The sequence below is a fragment of the Scyliorhinus torazame genome, chromosome 1 (genome assembly GCF_047496885.1).
Source record: "Scyliorhinus torazame isolate Kashiwa2021f chromosome 1, sScyTor2.1, whole genome shotgun sequence".
Lineage (NCBI taxonomy): Eukaryota > Metazoa > Chordata > Chondrichthyes > Carcharhiniformes > Scyliorhinidae > Scyliorhinus > Scyliorhinus torazame.
The window spans coordinates 211,847,874-211,868,929 of record NC_092707.1 but is presented as its reverse complement, the minus strand read 5'-3'; the positions used below and the strand labels follow the sequence as shown (position 1 = coordinate 211,868,929).

The 21,056-nt window shown below is 50.2% G+C and overlaps 1 protein-coding gene across 2 annotated transcripts in view; it reads left to right on the top strand.

The window, feature by feature from the left end:
• col9a2 (procollagen, type IX, alpha 2) overlaps window positions 1–21,056 on the top strand; it is a 255,307-nt gene that overhangs the window by 70,192 nt on the left and 164,059 nt on the right. For both annotated transcript variants that reach the window (XM_072502259.1, XM_072502256.1), the window contains 2 exons: window positions 17,420–17,455; window positions 17,877–17,900. In XM_072502259.1, the coding sequence (XP_072358360.1) occupies window positions 17,420–17,455; window positions 17,877–17,900 (60 nt within the window). The remainder of the gene's footprint in view (window positions 1–17,419; window positions 17,456–17,876; window positions 17,901–21,056) is intronic.

Below are 21,056 nucleotides of genomic sequence, written 5' to 3'. Positions count from 1 at the left end.
TCACTGTGAGACCCTCCCCATGTCCCAGGTCTCACTGTGAGACCCCTCCCCATGTCCCAGGTCTCACTGAGACCCCTCCCCATGTCCCAGGTCTCACTGACAGACCCCTCCCCATATCCCAGGTCTCACTGTGGGACACTCCCCCTATCCCAGATCTCACAGTGAGGTCCTCCCCATGTCCCAGCTCTCACTGAGACCCCTCCCCATGTCCCAGGTCTCACTGTGAGACCCTCCCCATGTCCCAGGTCTCACTGTGAGACCCCTCCCCATGTCCCAGATCTCACTGTGTGACCCCTCCTCAGGTCCCGGGTCTCACTGTCAGACGCCTCCCCATGTCCCAGGTCTCACTGACAGACCCCTCCCCATATCCCAGGTCTCACTGTGAGACACTCCCCCTATCCCAGATCTCACTGAGACCCCTCCCCATATCCCAGGTCTCACTGTGAGACACTCCCCCTATCCCAGATCTCACTGAGACCCCTCCCCATGTCCCAGGTCTCACTGACAGACCCCTCCCCATATCCCAGGTCTCACTGTGAGACACTCCCCCTATCCCAGATCTCACTGTGAGGCCCTCCCCATGTCCCAGCTCTCACTGAGATCCCTCCCCATGTCCCAGGTCTCACTGGCAGACCTCTCCCCGTATCCCAGGTCTCACTGTGAGACCCTCCCCGTGACCCAGGTCTCACTGTCAGACCCCTCCCCATAGAACAAAAGATGGAGATGGAGGCCATCCGGCCGATCGAGTCTGCACCGGTTCTCCGAAAGAGCACCCACCCTCGGCCCATTCCCCCACCCGATCCCTGTAACCTAACCTGTACATCTCTGGACACAAAGGGGTAATTTAGCATGGCAAATCCACCTAACCCAGCACTTCTCAGGATCCTGGGAGGAAAGCGGAGCACCCGGATGAAACCTTCTGGGAGAATGTGCAACACCCAGACAGTCACTCAAGGCCAGACTCAAACCCGGGTTCCCAGTGATGTGAGGCAGCAGTGCTGTAGGATCTTATATTCTTACAATCAGTGTGAGATTGAGTTTTATTGTAAAAATTTTGTAAGTAAATTTCAGTGAGAACATGAATCAGGTCATGGGAGCTGTTTGGTCCCTGGCACAAATCCCATTTCGGGTGTCTCCCAGAATTCTCCTGACATTGTGGGATTTGCCCCAGGTGAAACGTGGCCAGAGAATTGCCCCCACTGTCTTTGAAGTTGTTTGCTGTTGATATGGATTGGCTAACGAGGCACTGAACTGGGATCAAGAAAATAAGGCAAGCTTGTGTTTGATTCATCCTTTGCAAGGACTGAAAAGTTAATCGTCCATTATTGGTGAGTAATTCCATGGCCTTATTCTGGTCGAGGAAATCAAGCGTGGCTATGCTTTTTTACTTTAAACAAGTGACGCTGACTTTATAATATACAACAGTTGTTAGGAAAGTATAATCAGGTTATAAAGTGAAAATGGAATTTATATACTAGCCATGGGTTTCATTCTTGCCTCCAGGCGAAAATATAACTCACCTTATCCCAGACCTGGATAATTGCTTGTGAGAACAGTCACTTTGTGTGACCTGTGTAATGAAAGCAGAAATCAAAAACTACTTTGAATGTCAAATTATTACCATTATGCACTAATGTACAAGGCAGCATGGTGATGCAGTGGTTAGCACAGCTGCCTCACGGTGCCGAGGACAGGCGTTCTTTCCCGGCCCCAGGTCACTGTGTGGAGTTTTCACATTCTCCCCGTGTTTGCGTGGGTTTCACCCCCACAACCCAAAGGTGTGCAGAGTAGGTGGATTGGCAGCCCTAAATTGCCCCTTCATTGGGAAAAGAAGAATTGTGTACTTTAAATTTATATATTTTTTAAAAATGAACTAATGTACTAATAGGAGGCCTTGTAGCATCATGGTGCTCGACCGGAAGCTTCGGGTTCAAGTCCACCGCCAGGACTTGTTAGCCACAGAAGGAGCGTACAACGCGGTTTAATAGTCTGGTAATCAGCTCGGAAATTCTCCCAACACTTCCCCCACTATTCCCCAAAGGGTAAAAAACCATCTGGGTGTAAAGATAAGAAAAGTGTACTAATTAGAAATTGAAATGTGCAAGCATTAAGAGATGTCTCTGTGTAATGTTAAATGACTTTTGAATCCATTCGGGAGAGATTACAACGATATAATCTGACTAGAGGGCTTAAATGATGGAAACTATGTGCAAATGTAAGGTGCTTTATGAATGTCATTTGATTCCTCGGGAAACTGTTGGTTTTTCTTTTGCATTGGGCTTCTCTCAGTCGATTAAAGTCACTTAAGCAGTGATTGTGCAGTAGCTGATCCTGAAGTCAGCTTTGTGGATTTCTGACGTAAACCAGGAGCTGAATAAAATGATTTTAGGAGAATTTGCAAAGCTATCGATGGAAATATTGCTGGATTAAAGAAAAATCAAGATTTCAGTCTAGAAATTGTACAGCTCCTCATAATTCAAAGGTTTTACTGAAAAAAATTGGATTGATCAGTTACTTGAATCGAGCTGTGTCAATCACTAACTTAATAATGTGTACAGATATTTTGAAGATAATTCTGGATAATTGAAGTTGAATCCCTATGGGTAGTAAGGTAACAATTTAATGGACACAAAGATTTGAATGTGGATAAATCTGAATGTTCAAATGAAGATAACAGTTTGCATTGCGTTGCACAGCTTGAATCGGAAGGATGTAAGGGCCTTTGAGAGGATCCAGAGGAGATTTACCAGAATGCTTCCAGTGATGAGGGGATTTTAGCTCCATTGTTGGGGTTGGAGAAGCTGGGGTTGTTCACCTTGGAGTGAAGGAGATTGAGGGGTGATTGAGAGAGCTGTGTAAGATTATGAAAGGTTTGGATAGGGTAGAAAAAGAAAGATGTTCCTATTAGCTGATGGGTCAAATACCAGAGACACAGGTTTACAGTGGGATTCTCCACTGGCAGGATTCTCCCTTGGGCTGGCAGCACACCCATGCCCACAGGTTTCCCAGCGGCGTAGAGTGACCACAATGGCAGGTTAATGTCAGGTTAATAGCTGGTTAATGGTAGGTTAATGGAAGGTTAATGTTGGGTTAATGGCAGGTTAATGGTGGGTTAATGTTGGGTTAATGTCAGGTTAATGACGGGTTAATGGTGGGTTATTGGCAGGTTAATAGCAGGTTAAAGTCAGGCTAATGTCAGGTTAATGATCGGTTAATGGCGAGTTAATGTCTGGTTAATGGCGGGTTAATGGTGCGTTAATGGCATGTTAATGTCAGGTTAATGGTGGTTAAGGGCATGATAATGTCCTGTAAATGGCAGGTTAATGTCATGTTAATGGCGAGTCAATGGCAGGTTAAAGTCAGGTTAATGGCAGGTTAATGGCAGGTTGATGACGGGTTAATGGTGGGATAATGTTGTGTTATTGGCAAGTTAATAGTGGGTTAATGGCAGGTTAATGTCAGGTTAATGGTGGGTTAGTGTCAGGTTAATGGTGAGTTAACATCAGATTAATGGTGAGTTAATGTTGGATTAATGGTGAGTTAATATCAGGTTAATGGTGGATTAATGGCAGGTTAATGGTGAGTTAACATCAGGTTAATGGTGACTAATGTCAGGTCAATGTTGAGTTAATGTCAGGATAATGGTGCGTTAATGTCAGGCTAATGGTGGGTTAATGACGAGTTAATGGCAGGTTAATGGCGAATTAAATGTCAAGTTAATGGTGGATTAATGCTAGGTTGATGGCGAGTTAATGACAGGTTAATGGTGGATTAATGGCGGGTTAATGATGGGATAATGTTGGGTTAATGTTGTGTTATTGGCAAGTTAATGGTAGGTTAATATCAGGTTAATGGTGGGTTGGTGTCAGGTTAATGGTGAGTTAACATCAGGTTAATGGTGAGTTAATGTTGGGTTAATGGTGAGTTAATGTCATGTTAATGGTGGGTTAATGACAGGTTAATAGTGAGTTAACATCAGGTTAATGGTGAGTTAATGTCAGGTCAGTGTTGAGTTAATGTCAGGTTAATGGTGGGTTAATGGTGAGTTAATGTCAGGTTAATGGTGGGTTAATGATGAGTTAATGGTGAGTTAATGTCAGGTTAATGGTGGATTAATGGTAGGTTGATGGCGACTTAATGTCAGGTCAATGGCAGGTTAATGGTGAGTTAATGCCAGGGTGATGGCAGGTTAATGGTAGTATACTGGGTTAATGTCAGGTTAATGGCCAGTTAATGGTGGGAATAGCAGGTTAAGGGTGAGTTAATGTCAGGTTAATGGCACATTAATGACAACTTAATGTCAGGTTAATGGTGGGTAAATGGTGGTTTAATATCAGGTCAATGGCAGGTTACTGGTGGGTTAATGGCAAGATAATGTTGGGTTAATAGCAGGTTAATGGTGAGTCAAAGGCAGGTTAATGGCAGGTCAGTGTCAGGTTAATATCTGGTTAATGACAAGTTACGGTCAGGTTACTGGTAGGTTAATGGTGGTGTATTGGAAGGTTAATGACAGGTTAATAGCAGATTAATGGCAGGTTAATGGCGGGCTTTTGGCAGGTTAATGGTGGGTTAATGCCAGGTCAGTGTCAGGTTAATGTCCGGTTAATGACAAGTTAATGTCAGGTTATTGGCAGGTTAATGGTGGTTTATTGGCAGGTTAATGACGGTTAATGGCAGAATAATTGCAGTTTAATGGCAGGTTAATGGCAAGTTAATGGCGGGTTAATGGCAGGTGAATTGCGGGTTAATGTCAGATTAGTGGCAGATTAATGGTGGGTTGTTGGCAGATTAATGGCGGGTTATTGGCAGGTTAATGTCAGGTTAATTTCAGGTTAATGGCAGATCACTCTGCCCGCTGGCGTAAACACTATTTGTATCTCATGAATGCTCATTAAAACAGCTGGCTGCTAGTGATCCATCTGGCCTCTTAATCATGTATCACACTAAGGGGAAGTTACGTGGGCATCAAGCCCGATTGTTAAATAGTGGTATTGACAAGGCGGTCCTCAGATCAACACAGACTTTGAGGTGAGTCTAACACAGCCATTTTGCCACAATAGCGCTGCTCTTTATGCGCTGTTCATCAATCTGCCAGGGCAGGCAGTTCTTACCTCCAACTCCAGGCTGAGCTGGTCTTCATGCACAGCACCGTACTGCTGGACTCATGGAGCTTCCTGTGTGATTGACTCGGATCAGTACTGTGCCTGCGGTTGGAGAGTATAGGGGTTTCCTTCCTTCCCCCTGGGGCCACATAGCAGTGTCAATCTGGACAGCAATGTGCTGTGGATCATGCAGCCACTGCAACAAATGTTTGAGGTGGGATTCTCCATTCATGAGGAGACTAAGTGTTGACACCGGAGCAGAATTTCTGGACTTCTACAGCAGGAAAACTGGCGCCGCACCAGGACAGATTCAGCAACCGTTAAGGGGCTAGCACCGACACCAAGTGGAACACAATCGACTCCAATGAAAAATAGTATCTAATTCACCGGATTTGTGATTGACACTCAGGAGGCTGAGAAGCTGCAGCCGCATATACACACTTCACTCCCCACACACACCATCCCGGCCAACAAGATGGCACTAGTTGTGCTGGAGCATGCCCATCCCATTGATGAGTTGGCTGGAGCCTGAGTGCACTGAGGGGAGTGGGCTGGGGGGACACCCATATGACCCATGGCACTAGGTTCACAGTGGGCAGTTAGCGGCGTGCGCATGGCTACCTTGCTGGCTGCGGCAATGGTGTTCCGTGCCCGTCAGCCCTGACCCCACAGCCCACCTCCTGGCCACCACGCGCTACTCCACCCGGCCCTGGCAGAAGCCCCCGGAAACACAACACTTTCCCTACCCCCTCTCTCCCCCTCAGCAGCCACAGCGCCTGTTTCACGATTTTTAAAGCACAAGTGAACCTCGCCATTAGAAATTCGCCCAGTAGGCCCCAGAGTATACCGGCTCAGGCCCACTAATAATATGTCGACTGCGTTTACTGTACATGTGGAGTGGAACGCATTGACGTCCCTGTCAGGGCAACGGAGAATTTCTATTTGGCGTGAAACAGGTGCCCGTCAAAACCAATTCTCCGCTCAATCGCATTTCGCGATTCTGGCATTGGCTGACGGAGAATCCCCCCATTGAAGTTTGACCCAGGATGGAGTGCAAGGTGAAGCCGATCTTGGTGAGGTGTCGGGGATGGTGGGGGGTGGGGGGGCTTGATGAGGAGTTGGGAGGCAATGTGGAAGGAGGGCTGTGCAGGTGGGCAGGGGAAGGGCGAGGGCTCATGGTGGCACTCGGAGGGGAAGGATGTGGATGAATGAAGAAGATGCATAATGGAAGGTAGACGGAAGACGGAGGAGTGAGAAGCTGGACCCGAACAAAGGTCATGAAAAGCTCACAAACAAGGGGGTCAAAGAGTCACCACATTGTTTGCTGGAAAGAGATGGATGAAGTGCGTGGAGGTCCATGTGGTCTTTGGGCGTTGTGGTAGCTTGAGGCAACACAGCAGAGGCTTCTCATATAACAATAAGGGTTTATTGAGAACAAGTGAAAGGTTAATTATACACAGGCACAGAGGTCTCTGAAATACGTCTTCATTCTACGACTCCTTGTCCACATTGCCCAGGTCCCTGCTCCAGGGCCCCCCGCTTCCAGGGCCCCCGCTTTTTACCTACTGGTTGAGATTCATGCGCTCACGTACAATAGGCCCCAAGCTGGTCACATTGACCATGCGGGATTGTCCCTAAAAGGGGCCGGGCTACCGCATTTTTCCCTATTAAGTCCCTCAGTAACAAATATGCAACATGGGTTATTTACAGTTAACTATGTACAAGAAATGTTGAGACATAAAAAGAGGGGGGAGTCCATAGCAGTCCTTCACCGGGTTAATTTGTCAGGGGAATTCTTAGGCCTGGTGGGTCACCTCAGTCCCCCAACTGGCTCCTCCACCAGTGAGGTAGTGTCTTTGTCAACAGCATGAGGTGGCTGCAAGGTCTTGACCAATACATTTAAAAATATATATATTTTTATTAGGGTATTTGCAATTTTTTATAATAACAATAACAGCGACGTAAACATGGCACAATAAACATTTCCACCCCCATCACAAACTTCACACCCCTCAACAATAAGACAACAGTCTGGCCCTCCCACCCCTTTTTGAATTCTGCTGACATTTTAATTTCCCTGAGAAAGCCGACGAACGGCTGCCACCTCCGGGTGAACCCGAGAATTGACCCTCTTAAGGCAAACTTTATTTTCTCGAGACTAAGAAACCCAGCCATGTCACGAACCCAGGTCTCTACACTCGGGGGTTTTGAGTCCCTCCACATTAATAAGATCCGTCTCCGGGCTACCAGGGAGGCAAAGGCCAAAACGTCAGCCTCTTTCACCCCCTGAACTCCCGGCTCTTCCGACACTCCAAAGATCGCTACCTCCAGACTCGGCCCCACCCATGTTTTGAGTACCGTGGACATCGCCTTAGCGAAACCCTGCCAAAGCTCTCTAAGCTCCGGGAATGCCCAAAACATGTGGACTTAATTTGCTGGACTTTCCGCGCACCTCACTCACATGTTCTCTACCTCGAAAAACTTACTCATCCGGGCCACCGTCATGTGTGCCCGGTGGTCTACCATAAATTGTATCAGGCTAAGCCTGGCACATGATGAGGATGTGTTAATCCTGCTTAGGGCATCCGCCCACGGACCCACCTCTATCTCTCCTCCTAGCCCGTCCTCCCACTTGCCCTTTAGCTCCTCCACCGGAGTATCCTCCGATTCCATAAGTTCTTGGTAGATGTCCAATACCATCCCCTCTCCCACCCATGTACTGAAGACTACTCTATCCTGTATGCCCCAGGCCGCAGCAGCGGAAAGGCCGGAACTTGCCTTCTCAAAAAGTCTCGTACCTGCAGATACCTAAACCCATTCCCTGCTGGCAATTCAAATTTATCCTCCAAGGCTTTAAAGCTGGGGAAGCTCCCGTCTATAATTAGATCACCCATCCTCCTAATTCCTTCCCTCTGCCATCTCCGGAACCCGCCATCCAGCCTACCTGGTACAAACCGATGGTTATTACAAATCGGGGTCCAAACCGATGCCTTCTTTTTCAATATGGGCATACTTCTATTCTGCTTCGGTGAGAGTTTGAGAGTGGAAGGCGATGGGCATCTCTGAGCTGTCCTCGAGCATATGGGTCAGGACCACACCCATACCATAATATATACCTCTGGCACAGAGCAGCGGAGGCCGGAGAGAGAGTGAACCTGGTGGGGAGCAGCTGATGGGAATGGCGGGGAAACTTTAAATAGACAGCGCAGTAAACCTTCATTGAACCCAGAGACGGAGCTCCTGAGGTGATGTCAGGATTCAGAAAGTGACGTGGGGCAAGAGGAAGCATGCGATTGGGACAGTGGGAGTAGATGCAGGCCAGGGCAGGAGAGCTGGGGCATACGTTGCAGTCACAGTACAGTATTGGGCGAACACGACTGTGTGATATCACAGGTGAGTGACTGGTAGGTGAGTCTTTCTCTCCTACCTTTCTGACTTTGGAAGTGAAGGTTAGGTAGGGAAACAGTAATTGCGGGAAGTAAAGATTAGTGGTATAAGTAACGACAAATTTAAATTCTGAATTCAATAAATTCTATTTAAATAAAATAGGGATGCAGGGTCAGGTGATGTGCTGTATCTGCAAAACGTGGTAGCTGGTGAACCCCATTGTGGTTCATAGCGACCACATCTGTAGCAAATGTTGGTTGCTTGAAGAACTTCTGTTCTGTGTTAGTGAGCTGGAGTCTGAGCTTCAGGTATTGAGACACATCGGGGGAGAGTTACCTGGATGCAGCGTTTCAAGAGACAGTCACACCCCGTAGGTAATCACTTGGGGGCGGCACGGTGGTTCAGTGGTTAGCACTGGTCCCTCACGGCACCCAGGGGATCACAGGGTTCGATCCCAGCCCCAGGTCACTGTCAATGTGGAGTTTGCACATTCCCCCCATGTCTGCATGGGTCTCACCCCCACAAAACCAGGGTAGGTGGATTGGCCACGCTAAATTGTCACTTAATTAGAAAAATAAATAATTGGGTACTCTAAATTTATAAAGAAAAGCTGCCTTAAGTTCTGTGATGTTCAGGGATAGGACGGTGTGACTGAAAGTGAGGCAGGTGGAGGGATCCAAGGGATAGCACTGCAGGAGCCTCAGCTCTTGTCCTTGTCCAACAGGTACGAGATTCTTGTCCCTTGTGTGGACGAGAGAGGGGACTGTAGGGAGGATGAGCAAACTGACCATGGCAATGTGGTTCAGGGAGCCTTTCAGGTGGAGGGGGGGGGAAGAAAAGACAAATGTAGTCATAGGTGGGGATAGTATTGTCAGGGGAATAGGCACTGTTCTCTGTAACCAGGATCGCGAGTCTCGAAGGCTATGTTGCCTGCCTAGTGCCAGGATTCGGAACATCTGCTCTGCGCTGGAGAGGAATGTGCAGTGGGCGAGTGGAGGATCCAGTGGCCATGGTCCATGTAGGCACCAATGAGATAGGTAGAATGAGGAAGGAATGTAAGCAGTTTGAGGAGTTAGGCACTAAATTAAAGAACAGAACCTCCAAGGTTACAATCTCTGGATTATTACCTGAGCCATGTGCAAATTGACAAAAGGTATTTAAAATTAGAGAGTTGAATAGGTGGCTCAAAGATTGCCGTGGGAGAAGTGGGTATTGGTTCGTGGGACATTGGCATCAGTACTGGGGAAAGTGGGGAATGTATCGTTGGGCCGGCGTACATCTGAACCATGCTGGGACCAGAGTTCTTGCAGACTGTATAACGAGGGAAGTAGAGAGGGTTTCAAACTAACAAGGGTACAGTTACTTGAAAAATTAGGAACTCAAAGTTAAAAGTAGGAATTCAGGGGCAGGATTCTTCCCTACCCGGCGGGACGGGGATCCCGGCGGGATGGGGTGACATGAACCACTCCGGCATCGGGCCGCCCCAAAGGTGCGGATTCCTCTGTACCTTTAGGGGACAAACCCTCACCTTTAGGTTAGGCCCGTGCTGGAGTGGTTGCCGTCCCGCTGGCTGGCATGGAAGGCCTTTGGCGCCGTGCCAGCCGGGGCTGAAGGGACTCTGCCGGCCAGCGGAAGTCCGCGCATGCGCGGGAGCGTCAGCGGCTGCTGATGTCATCCCCGCGCATGCGCAGGGGGGGGTCACCTCCTCGTCGGCCATCGCGGAGGCTATGGCCGACGCGGAGGGGAAAGAGTGCCCCCAAGACACAAGCCCACCCGCGGATTGGTGGGCCCCGATCGTGGGCTAGGCCACCGTGGGGGCACCCCCTTGGGCCAGATTGTCCCACGCCTCCCCCAGGACCCCGGAGCCCGTTCGCGCCGCCTGGTCCTGCCGGTAAGGGAGGTGGTTTAATTCATGCCGGCGGGACCGGCATTACAGCAGCGGGACTTCGGCCCTTCGCCGGACGGAGAATCGCCGGGGGGGGTGCCCGCCGACCAGCTTCCTACCCCCGCCGAATCTCCGGTGCCGGAGAATTCGGCGACCGGCGGGGGCGGGACTCGCGCCGCCCCCCGGCGATTCTCTGACCCAGCGGGGGGTCGGGGAATCCCGCCTCAGGTTAGTGACCAGTCTGAGTGTCAGCAGAAAAGAACAGGTAGGGACAGATAACATTATATTGCACCAAGGACTCATACAAGAGCCCTTTACTAGGAGTGGGAGGGTTTCAAGAAAGGAAGGTTTAGAAACTCAGGGGTACATGAGGAAACGCTGCACAGGATAGTGAGGGAGAACTTGGCTGTCACAGTGTGACTGGCCGGGACAGAAAACATAAACAAAAATATGCAACACGGAGCAAATCCGGAGTTGTTAGCAACTGTAAAGAATCAAAGCTAAATCTTCTTTATCTGAATGCACAAAGCATTTGTAACAAGATAGAAGAGTTGATAGCACAGATTGCAACATATGAGTATAATGTATTAGCTATTCCTGAAATGTGGTTGCAGGGTGGCCAGGACTGGGTGCACAACATTCCAGGGCACATCAATGTTCCAAACAAACAGGCCAGAGGGGGAAGGAGGTGGGGTAGTGTTGTTAATCAAGGAAGGTCAGAGCAGTGCTGAACTGTGATATAAAGTACAAAGTCTTACAACACCAGGTTAAAGTCCAACAGGTTTGTTTCGATGTCACTAGCTTTCGGAGCGCTGCTCCTTCCTCAGGTGAATGAAGAGGTCTGTTCCAGAAACACATATATAGACAAATTCAAAGATGCCAAACAATGCTTGGAATGCGAGCATTAGCAGGTGATTAAATCTTTACAGATCCAGAGATGGGGTAACCCCAGGTTAAAGAGGTGTGAATTGTACCAAGCCAGGATAGTTGGTAGGATTTCGCAGGCCAGATGGTGGGGGATGAATGTAATGCGACATGAATCCCAGGTCCCGGTTGAGGCCGCACTCATGTGTGCGGAACTTGGCTATAAGTTTCTGCTCGGCGATTCTGCGTTGTCGCGGGTCCTGAAGGCCGCCTTGGAGAACGCTGACCCGGAGATCACCGGAAATGCATCTGGCCCTGCTACCTTCCCTGACTGCATCTTCCCAATCGCATCTTTTATCTCCTGCTCCGCTATCGCCCCATCCAATATGTCCCTATCCTCCTCCCCAACCTCGGGTATTCCAAACCATCCAGGAATTCCTGCATCTCCCGATTCCCCCCCCCAGGTGGCTCCGATCTATACAATCTCTCGTAAAACTCCTCAAACACCCTATTAATCTGATCCGGAGCCACCACCAACTTCCCTGCCCTACCCCACACCTGAACGGTTTCCCTCGCCGCTGCCTCCCTCGGAAGCTGGCCTGCCAACATGCACCCTGCCTTCTCTCCATATTCGTAAACCGCTTCCCTTGCCTGCCTCAATTGGCACATCGCCTTCCTTGTGGCCAGCCGGTCAATACTCACCTGTAGCTCCTTCCTCTTTTCCAACTTCACTGGATCCCCATCTTCTGTATACCTCCTGTCTACCTCCAACATCTCATCTATTATCCTTTGACACTGCACCCTCTCCTCTTTATCACCTTTGCCTTAAACGAGATCACCTTCTTCCCCCCCCCCCTCACCACCGCATTTAGAGCTTCCCAAACCACCGCCTGCGAAACCACCCCTGTACAATTGAACCCCACACGTTCCTCCATTATTTTCCCAATCTTATCACAGAACCCTCAGTCCCCCAGTAGCCCCACATCTAATCTCCATCCCGGTCTCTGCACTAAACCCCATAACCCCTGCCAACAGTGCCTTGCCCACCACAAAAAAGTCAATTTGCGAATAAACCTTATGGACTGAGGAGAAAAACGAGTACTCACACTCCCTCGGGTGCAGAAACCTCCAAGGGTCCACCCCTCCCATTTCCACCATTAGTCCAGCCAACACCTTGTCCCCCCTGACGAGACAAGCGAGCGAGGCCGTGACCTGCCCAAATTTGGCTCCTGCACCAAGTTCCAGTCCCCACTCACGATCAATTTGTGTGAATCCAAGTCGAGGATGGCCCCACACACCTTCACAAATCCTACATCATCCCAGTTGGGACCATACACGCTTACCAGCGCCACCAGCCTCCCCTCCAATGCCCCTGTCACTATCACATACCTACCTCCCTGGTCTGCAACCACTTTCTCCACCTGGAACCATACTCTTTTGCTAACCAGGACCGCTACCCCTCGAGCCCTACCATCAAATCCCGAATAAAACATCTGGCTGACCCAGCCCTTCTTAAGCCTCACCTGGCCCTTCACCCTCAAGTGAGCCTCCTGCAGCATCGCCACATCGGTCTTCAAATCTTTCAGATGCGCCAGCACCCTTGATCACTTGGCTGGGTTCCCCAACCCCCTCACGTTCCACATAACTATCCTAAGCAGGGGTCTCTCACCCCTCCTCCCTTCTTATCCACCATCATTGTAACACCGGGCCCTGCCCCATGGGCCTGACCCGCCCCTATCCATTGTTAACATCGAACCCCATCCTCCCCTCCCAGAATCCCCCCATGCACTTCCTCTTGAAAAACCCTCACCCAGTATCGATCCCCTTCCCCCGATGTTGACACCTCTTATGCCCATCGAAACGTGCTCGCCAGGCTCCAATGTCCGCAGCCCCTCCCCCCAGCTCACCTCCGTTCACTAGCGAACTTAAGTTAGCTAGTGCGGTGGCCCCCACCCAAGGCTTTCCCTCCCCTCCCCTCCCGCCCAGTAAAACAATCAAACCCAAACATCTCAACAAAATAACATAAAACCGTCGCTAAAAGAATGACAATTAAAAAAACAAAAACTCTATGACAGCGTGAAGTAAATAAAGAACAATGTAGGTCAAACAATAACACATTTACAGACTCTCCTAACTCCCCATTCGCAGTCCAGATCCCCTCTGCAGTTCCAGTCTTCACTTCTGTCCCAGGCCTTCTTCCTTCACGAACGCCCCCGCTGCCTCCACCGAAATCTCTGGCGTTGTAGGTCACCCTCAGCTTCGCTGGGTACACCACACCAAATCACATCCCCGCTGTTGTATAGTGCCGTCTTAACTTGGCCGAAAGCCGCTCGCCTCTTTGCCAGCTTCACTGTCAAGTCCTGGTATATGCGAACTCCAGCACCAGCCTACTGCACCTCCCGCTTCTGCTTCGCCTAGTTCAACACATTCTCCTTCATGTGGTACTTATGGAAGCAGATGATCACTGTCCTTTGCGGCTCATTTAACTTTGGCTTCGGCCTCATCAACTGATGAGTTCGATCCAGTTCATACCAGGGGGCTCCTCACCCTCTCCCATCAATTCCGTCAACATCTTGGCAAAATCTCTGTCGGCCTTCAGCCCTTGACCCCTTCGGGCAAGCCCACAATCCTCAAATTTTGCTGCCTCGAGCAAGTCTCCTCCTGCTTTGCTTGAAGCCTCTTATTGGCCTTGACCACCCTCCGCAGCTCATCCCCCATCGAGATGAGCTGATCGCTGTGCTGCGACATGGCCTCCTACACTCCCTTCATCTTCTTGCTCTGCTCCCTCACCTCGGCCGATGTCATCGCCACAGTTACTCTCACCAGGGCATCTGCCTCCTCCACCAATGTCTTCAAAACCACTACCATCTCCTTCCTCAACACCTCCATATGCTTCGCAAACTGCTTCTCCAGCTCAAAGACATCACCTCAGTCATCCTCTCTGCTGTGAACAGTGCGGCCTCACCCAGCAGCCCAGCCTCCGCCATCTTGCCAGCTTCCTGGCTGGCCTCTTACTCGACGGTGAACACTCACTCCCTCCTTTCACGGCTGTTTTTCTGAATCCTATTGACATCCTTGGATATCCTTTCAATCAATCATTCGCAAATTGCCCCCAGGACCGGACTTCAAAACTCCCCAAAACACGCCTCAAGCAGGAGCCAACCAGCATGCGGCTTCCCCTTTACATGCTGCCACCGGAAGTCAGCCTGTAAATTTCTAATTCTTCATTGGAGTTCTTCTCCACTTTATTCACTAGAGTCATTTTGGTTTTTTTTAAACGAGGCGTGTCGTGCCTAGGGCACCAACGATTCTGAATGTGGCCCTCCCTGTTGAACCTAAGACAGATGAATTCTATACAGTGACACGTTTCTTTGAGAGTTATCTGTAGCATTCATCATAATACATGTGTCGATGGCCCGTTTTTCTTCCTGAACTTTGACTATGATCCTACTCCTGGGACCGTGGCTGAACTTCCTCTGTGCCTTGCAGCCATACCACTCAACAGTTAGTTTATATCGCCCTCTTGCATGCATTACAGCTCTGACATGCCCTTCTCAATGAATTTCGTTGCTTAATCCAGGCTGCAGAGGCGATTCACCAGGATGTTTCCTGGGATGGGACATTTAAGTTATGAAGAGAGGTCCGATAGGCTTGGGTTGTTTTCTCTGGAGCAGAGAAGACTGAGGGGCAACCTAATCGAGATGTACACGATTATGAGGGACACGGACAGGGCGGATAGGGAGCAGCTGTTCCCCTTAGTTGAAGGGTCAGTTACGAGGGGACACAAGTTCAAGGTGAGGGGCAGAAGGTTTAGGGGGGATTTGAGGGTGGTGACGGTCTGGAATGCACTGCCTGTGAGGGTGGTAGAGGGAGGGGGGTTGCCCCACACCCTTTAAAAAGTACCTGGATGAGCACTTGGCATGTCATAGCATTCAAGGCTATGGGCCAAGTGCTGGTAAATGGGATTAGATAGGCAGGTCAGGTGTTTTTCATGCAATGGTGCAGACTCGATGGGCGGAAGGGCCTCTTCTGTGCTGTATTATTCTGTGAAACCTTTGGCTCAGCCACTAATTTACTTGCATGTTGATGTTGTTAGTGCCACATACCAGACTATCATGCAGCATGTTACTCAATGCTGTGCTGAATTCACACTGTTTGGCCATTTGGCTGAGTCTGGCAATGAAAGCCGAGATCGACTTTCCAAGTTCCCTGACAGCAGAATTAAACTTGCAGCACTCTGGTATGGTGGGGGGCCTGGGGTTGAAGTGCTCCTTCACAAAGTGTCACCAATTTGCCAAATGATTTTGAGTCAGGAGTCTCCAGGGACATCAGGTTTTTTATGAGGTTGTAGGTCTGGGTCCAACAAACTGTTAATAGTCTGTGCGTGATCCCAACCAACCAACTGTGACCCCACATCCCACCCCCTGGCCACCCTCACCTGCCCCCCCCAGCCCTTACAGGAGGTCCCACCGGCCAGCGGCACGGATCCTGGCCGAGTGTGGCGGCGCTGGACACAGTCCGCAGCCGTCACGCTGGGTTCCCGCACGGTTGGGACCACACGTGGCCCGCGCCGTCGGCCATCGGGGAGGAGCAGCGCAGGTGAGCCGGACGATGATGCGCCAACGCCGTTGAGACGGCAGGTGGCGTGCGTCACGATGATGCCAGTTTGGAGGGGGCAGAGCATGGCGGACTGGTGTCAAACCAGCGCAGCCCCGATTTCGGGGCGGAAATCCATTCCCCACCCGATTGCCAAACACAATTTTGGCGTCGGCTATGGAGAATCCTGTCCCTGGACACTCACTGGGCTGGGTTCTCCACAGTCCTGCGCCGAAATCGAGGCCGGCGTGGGGGCGGAGAATCCACCTTTACACCGTAATCGGGCCTGGCGCCGGTCCGCCGATTCTCTGGGCCCCGAAAATCGGCCAGAGGCCCACCCAGCAATCCTCTGCTCTCGACCGGCCGAGTTACCGACGGCATGGAACTAACCACCTATTGCCGGTCGGGTTGCTGGCGTGGCGGGAGTCAGTCCGCGGCCACCCTGGTCGGTGGCAGGTGGATCGGAGGCCAGGGGGGGCCTTCTAGGCGGCCGGGGATTAGATCTGCGCGGTTATAGGCTCGGGGGCGCAGCTGATGGGGGGGGGGTCTCCTTTGTCTGTGTGGCCTGGCGGTCCGAATCCGCCATGGAGCACAGTGCAGCTGCTGGAGGACATCGTCTCATTTTGGGAGAATCCAGCCCCCTGTCTTTCAATGACTTTCTCTTTTTGTTTTTCGCTGGAGGCGTCTGATGTAACCCCTTCCCCCACGAATTCTGCGACTTGCGATGACTTGCAATTGTTGTCCAATTTACTCTCGTCACCAATTTGGTAGCTTGAAGCAACACTGCAGAGGCTTCTTTTATAACAATAAGGATTTATTGAGAACAAAAGAGAGGTTAACTCTATACAGGCACAATGGTCTCTGAAACAGGTCTTCACTCTATGACTCTCAGGTCCACACTAGCAGGGCACCAGCTCCCAGAGCCGCACGCCTTTTTCCCCATTGGTCGGTGTTCATGCGCCTACTCACAATAGACCCAGAGCCGGCCACATGGACTGCACGAGATCACCTTTAAAGGGCCACACTACCACCGGATCCTCGCAAATGATGGGCTCAGAAGTAAGGCGGTTGAATCGTGGAGCAGACCTCTCCTTGAGGCTGTTAGCCTTTGCCATCTGGGGTGCTGACATCCTGCATGGTCTGGTGAAGCCAGGTGTGCTGGAGAGTATGATATGAGTGTGCTGGACAGTACTTAAATATGACGCCGGGAACTTTGAACCCATCGGCTGAGGCCGGGCAGATGAATCAGCTGCCAGCCTACCAGGAAAGTCAGAGGGGATCTCACTTGTGCATAATTAATGAGGTTCCAAGCACAGAAGCTGGCGCGGGATCCTGCCATTCTAGTCGGCGGGACACACGCCACAGGGGCCGCCCGCCACAGCACTCAGTCTCAAAATGGAAGAATTCCACTGGTGTTAATGGAAATATAAGTGGGGAAAGATGTAAAGGGAGCTGCTCTCACCCATTTTGAAGCAAAGCACAAAGTTAAGGTTCAGCTCAGTAAGTTTAAATTTCAGCAGTCTGTCCTCTCTCTGTGATACACTTGTAGCTAAGTTTGATGCAATCATTATTTTCTCTTTTCCAGGGTCAAGTTGGCTTTCCTGGAGCTCCTGGACCACCGGTGAGTATGTAATCCCACACTTCCCCCCCATCCCTCATCATCTGTCTGTGTGGAGTCTGCATGTTCTCCCCATGGTCGCATAGGTTTCCTCCGGGTGCTCTGGTTTCCTCCCACAGTCCAAAGATGTGCATATTAGGTGGATTGGACATGCTAAATTGCCCCTTAGAATCCAAAAGGTGTGGTTAACTGGGATTATGGGGATAGTGCAGGAGATTGGGCCTAGGCTGGGTGCTCTTTTGGAGGCTTGGTGCAGACTCGATCAGCTGAATGGCCTCCTTCAGTCCTTTTATGAAACTCCAACTTTGCTGATATCAACCCCTGGATTTGCACTTGTTGCAAGATAATCCAATGTTTGGTCAATTAATTGTTCAGTGCTCAGATTCTATAAGACCTTACTGATGACTGTCTTGTTTATTTTTAGGGCTCTGGAACCATGGGACCACAGGTAAGTTTAGCAGATTTATAGAAATATAAATTCCTATGTGCCGATGTGTGAAGGTTCTGTTTTTGTAGTTACTTTAGATGGGATTGAGCTTTAATTTTTCCAACACAGGTGTGGGGAAGCGAGTGGAAGACATTTTACTGTTGAATGTTTTTTTTTCCCACCATTTCCATTTTGCACCCAATAAGAAGCAGATTCATTCGCAACTTTTAGAAAGAAACTGGATATACACCTGAAAAAGAAAAGAAATGCAGGGCTGTGGTGAGAGAGTGAGGGACTGGACAAAAATAATTCAACTCTTAGCTTTGGCAGACTTCACTATCAGTGGAAGTGATTTGTGCACTAGAATTATGTTCAATCCTGACATTTAATGCCAACCTGGATCCTTATTAACCTCACAGAATCCAGATTTCTACATCAAAAGAGTCCCTATCACTTCAAAGCTGCTGTCACCTTGAGCAACTGCTGGTAGGCCCATTTTAAATCAGATTTAAAAACATTATTAAAAAAACAGTCAGTATCGATTCCAAAAGGTGAAGTTTTGCTGAACTACCTTCATAGAATTCTTTTAAAAAAATATATATTTATTCAATTTTCAACAATTTTCAAAACACTCCAAACAGAAAAAAAAAGAATAAAGCACAAAACAAGCAAAAATTATACATGAGATTTCCAACAAAATACAATAACCCCCATTTAACAAATAAACCCGCCAGTAAGGAAAACGCCCCACTCTAACCTAAACAAAACAGAAAAACCAAAAGCGCCCCCCCCCCCCCCGGATTGCTGCTGCTGTAGGCCTCCACCTAACGTTCCGCGAGAATGTCTAGGAACGGTTGCCACCGCCTGGAGAACCCCTGCACAGACCCACGCAAGGCAAACTTTATCCTTTCCAGCTTGATGAACCCTGCCATATCGTTAATCCAAGCTTCCATGCTTGGGGGCTTCGCATCCCTCCACATTAGTAGGATCCTCCGCCAGGCTATCAGGAACGCAAAGGCCAGAACACCGGCCTCTTTCTGCTCTTGCACTCCCGGCTCATCAAATACCCCAAATAATGCTATCCCCCAGCTCGGCTTGACCCGGGTGTTCACCACTTTGGACATAGTCCTCGCAAAGCCCCTCCAAAACCCCTCCAGCGCCGGGCATGTTCAGAACATATGGGTGTGATTTGCTGGGCTCCCCGAGCACCTCACACACCTGTCCTCCACCCCAAAAAACCTACTCATCCTCACTCCTGTCATATGCGCCCTATGGACAACTTTGAACTGTATTAGGCTGAGCCTGGCGCAAGAGGAGGAAGAATTAACCCTACTAAGGGCATCAGCTCACAGATCTTCATCCAGCTCCTCCCCCAGCACCTCCTCCCACTTACCCTTTAACTCCTCCACCGAGGCCTCCTCCGCCTCCTGCAGTTCCTGATAGATCGCCGAGGCCTTGCCTTCTCCAACCCATACACCCAAAATCAACCTGTCCTGAATCCTTCATGCTGGGAGCAGCGGAAATTCCCTCACCTGCCGTCTCACAAACACCCTCACTTGCATGAACCTAAAAGCAGTCCCGGGAGATAACCCAAACTTCTCCTCTAGCGCCCCTAGGCTCGCAAAAGTCCCATCGATGAATAGGTCCCCCATTCTTTTAATCCCTGCCCGATGCCAGCTCAGAAACCCCCCATCCATCCTACCCGGAACGAACCTGTGGTTCTCTCGTATCGGGGACCAGACCGAGGCTCCCACCTCGCCCCATGTCGTCTCCACTGCCCCAGATCTTCAGAGTCGCCGCCACCACCGGACTCGTGGTGTGCGTTGTCGGCGACTCGTACCCACACAAGACGCCACCTCTAGCCTCTTCTACGCCGCCCCCTCTCCCTCCATTACCCACTTACGGATCATCGCCACATTAGCTGCCCAATAATAGCCACATAGATTCGGCAGTGCCAGCCCCCCCTGTCCCTGCTACGCTCCAAAAACACCCTCTTCACCCTCGGGGTCTTATTCGCCCATACAAATCCCATAATACTCCTGCTTACCCGCTTAAAAAAAGCCTTCAGGATTAGGATGGGCAGGCACTGGAACACAAACAGGAACCTCGGGAGGACCGTCATCTTGACCGACTGCACCCTACCCGCCAGGGAGAGTGGCAGCAAATCCCATCTCTTGAAATCCTCCTCCATCTGTTCCACCAACCGTGTCAAATTGAGCTTGTGCAGGGCCCCCCAGCTCCTAGCTACCTGGATCCCCAGGCATCGGAAGCTCTTCTCCGCCCTCTTCAGCGGTAGCTCGTCTATCCCCTTTCCCTGGTCCCCTGAATGCACCACAAAGAGCTCACTCTTCCCCACATTGAGCTTATAGCCCGAGAAGTCTCCAAACTCCCTAAGGATCCGCATAACCTCCGCCATCCCCTCCACTGGGTCTGCAACATATATCAACAGGTCATCAGCATATAACGACTTCATAGAATTCTTTAGAGGAGTAGACAAGGGTACGATTATAGAGGTTGTTTTGTTGGATTTTTGAAAAGGTCTTCAATGCTTCTGGTTGCGGCGATGCGGAGCTAAGCCGCACGTTTCGGCAGCTTCCGCTATAACTGACTTTTGGGCTCTCCAGAGGAGCCCCAATGGAAATGTTTTGATTTAATCCCGTGTGGGAAGGTGAAGTAAGGTCCTCGTTGTATGGCGGAAAGGTTAACGTTGTATGGCGGAAATTAGCGGTGGAGCGTCGGAGAAAGAGGCTCTGGAGCAGCGGCAAAAACGAGGGGGAACAAACAAGATGGCGGAGGGCGGAGATCGAGCAGCATGGGGGCCGGACCAGCAGGAGTTCCTTAAGCGCTGTGTGGAGGAGCTTAAAAAGGAGGTGCTGGCGCCAATGCTGTTGGCGATCGAGGGGCTGAAGGAGACCCAGAAGGCCCAGGCGGTGGAGCTTCGTGAGGTGAGGGATAAAACGAATGAGAACGAGGACGAGATCTTGGGCCTGGCTGATCACGTGGAATGTGAGAGGCCTAAATGGGCCGGTTAAGAGGGCCTGAGTGTTCCCGCACCTAAAGGGACTGAAGGCAGATGTGGCCATGCTTCAGGAGACACATCTGAAGGTGGCAGATCAGGTCAGGTTAATGAAGGGATGGGTAGGACAGGTGTTCCATTCGGGGCTGGATGCGAAGAAT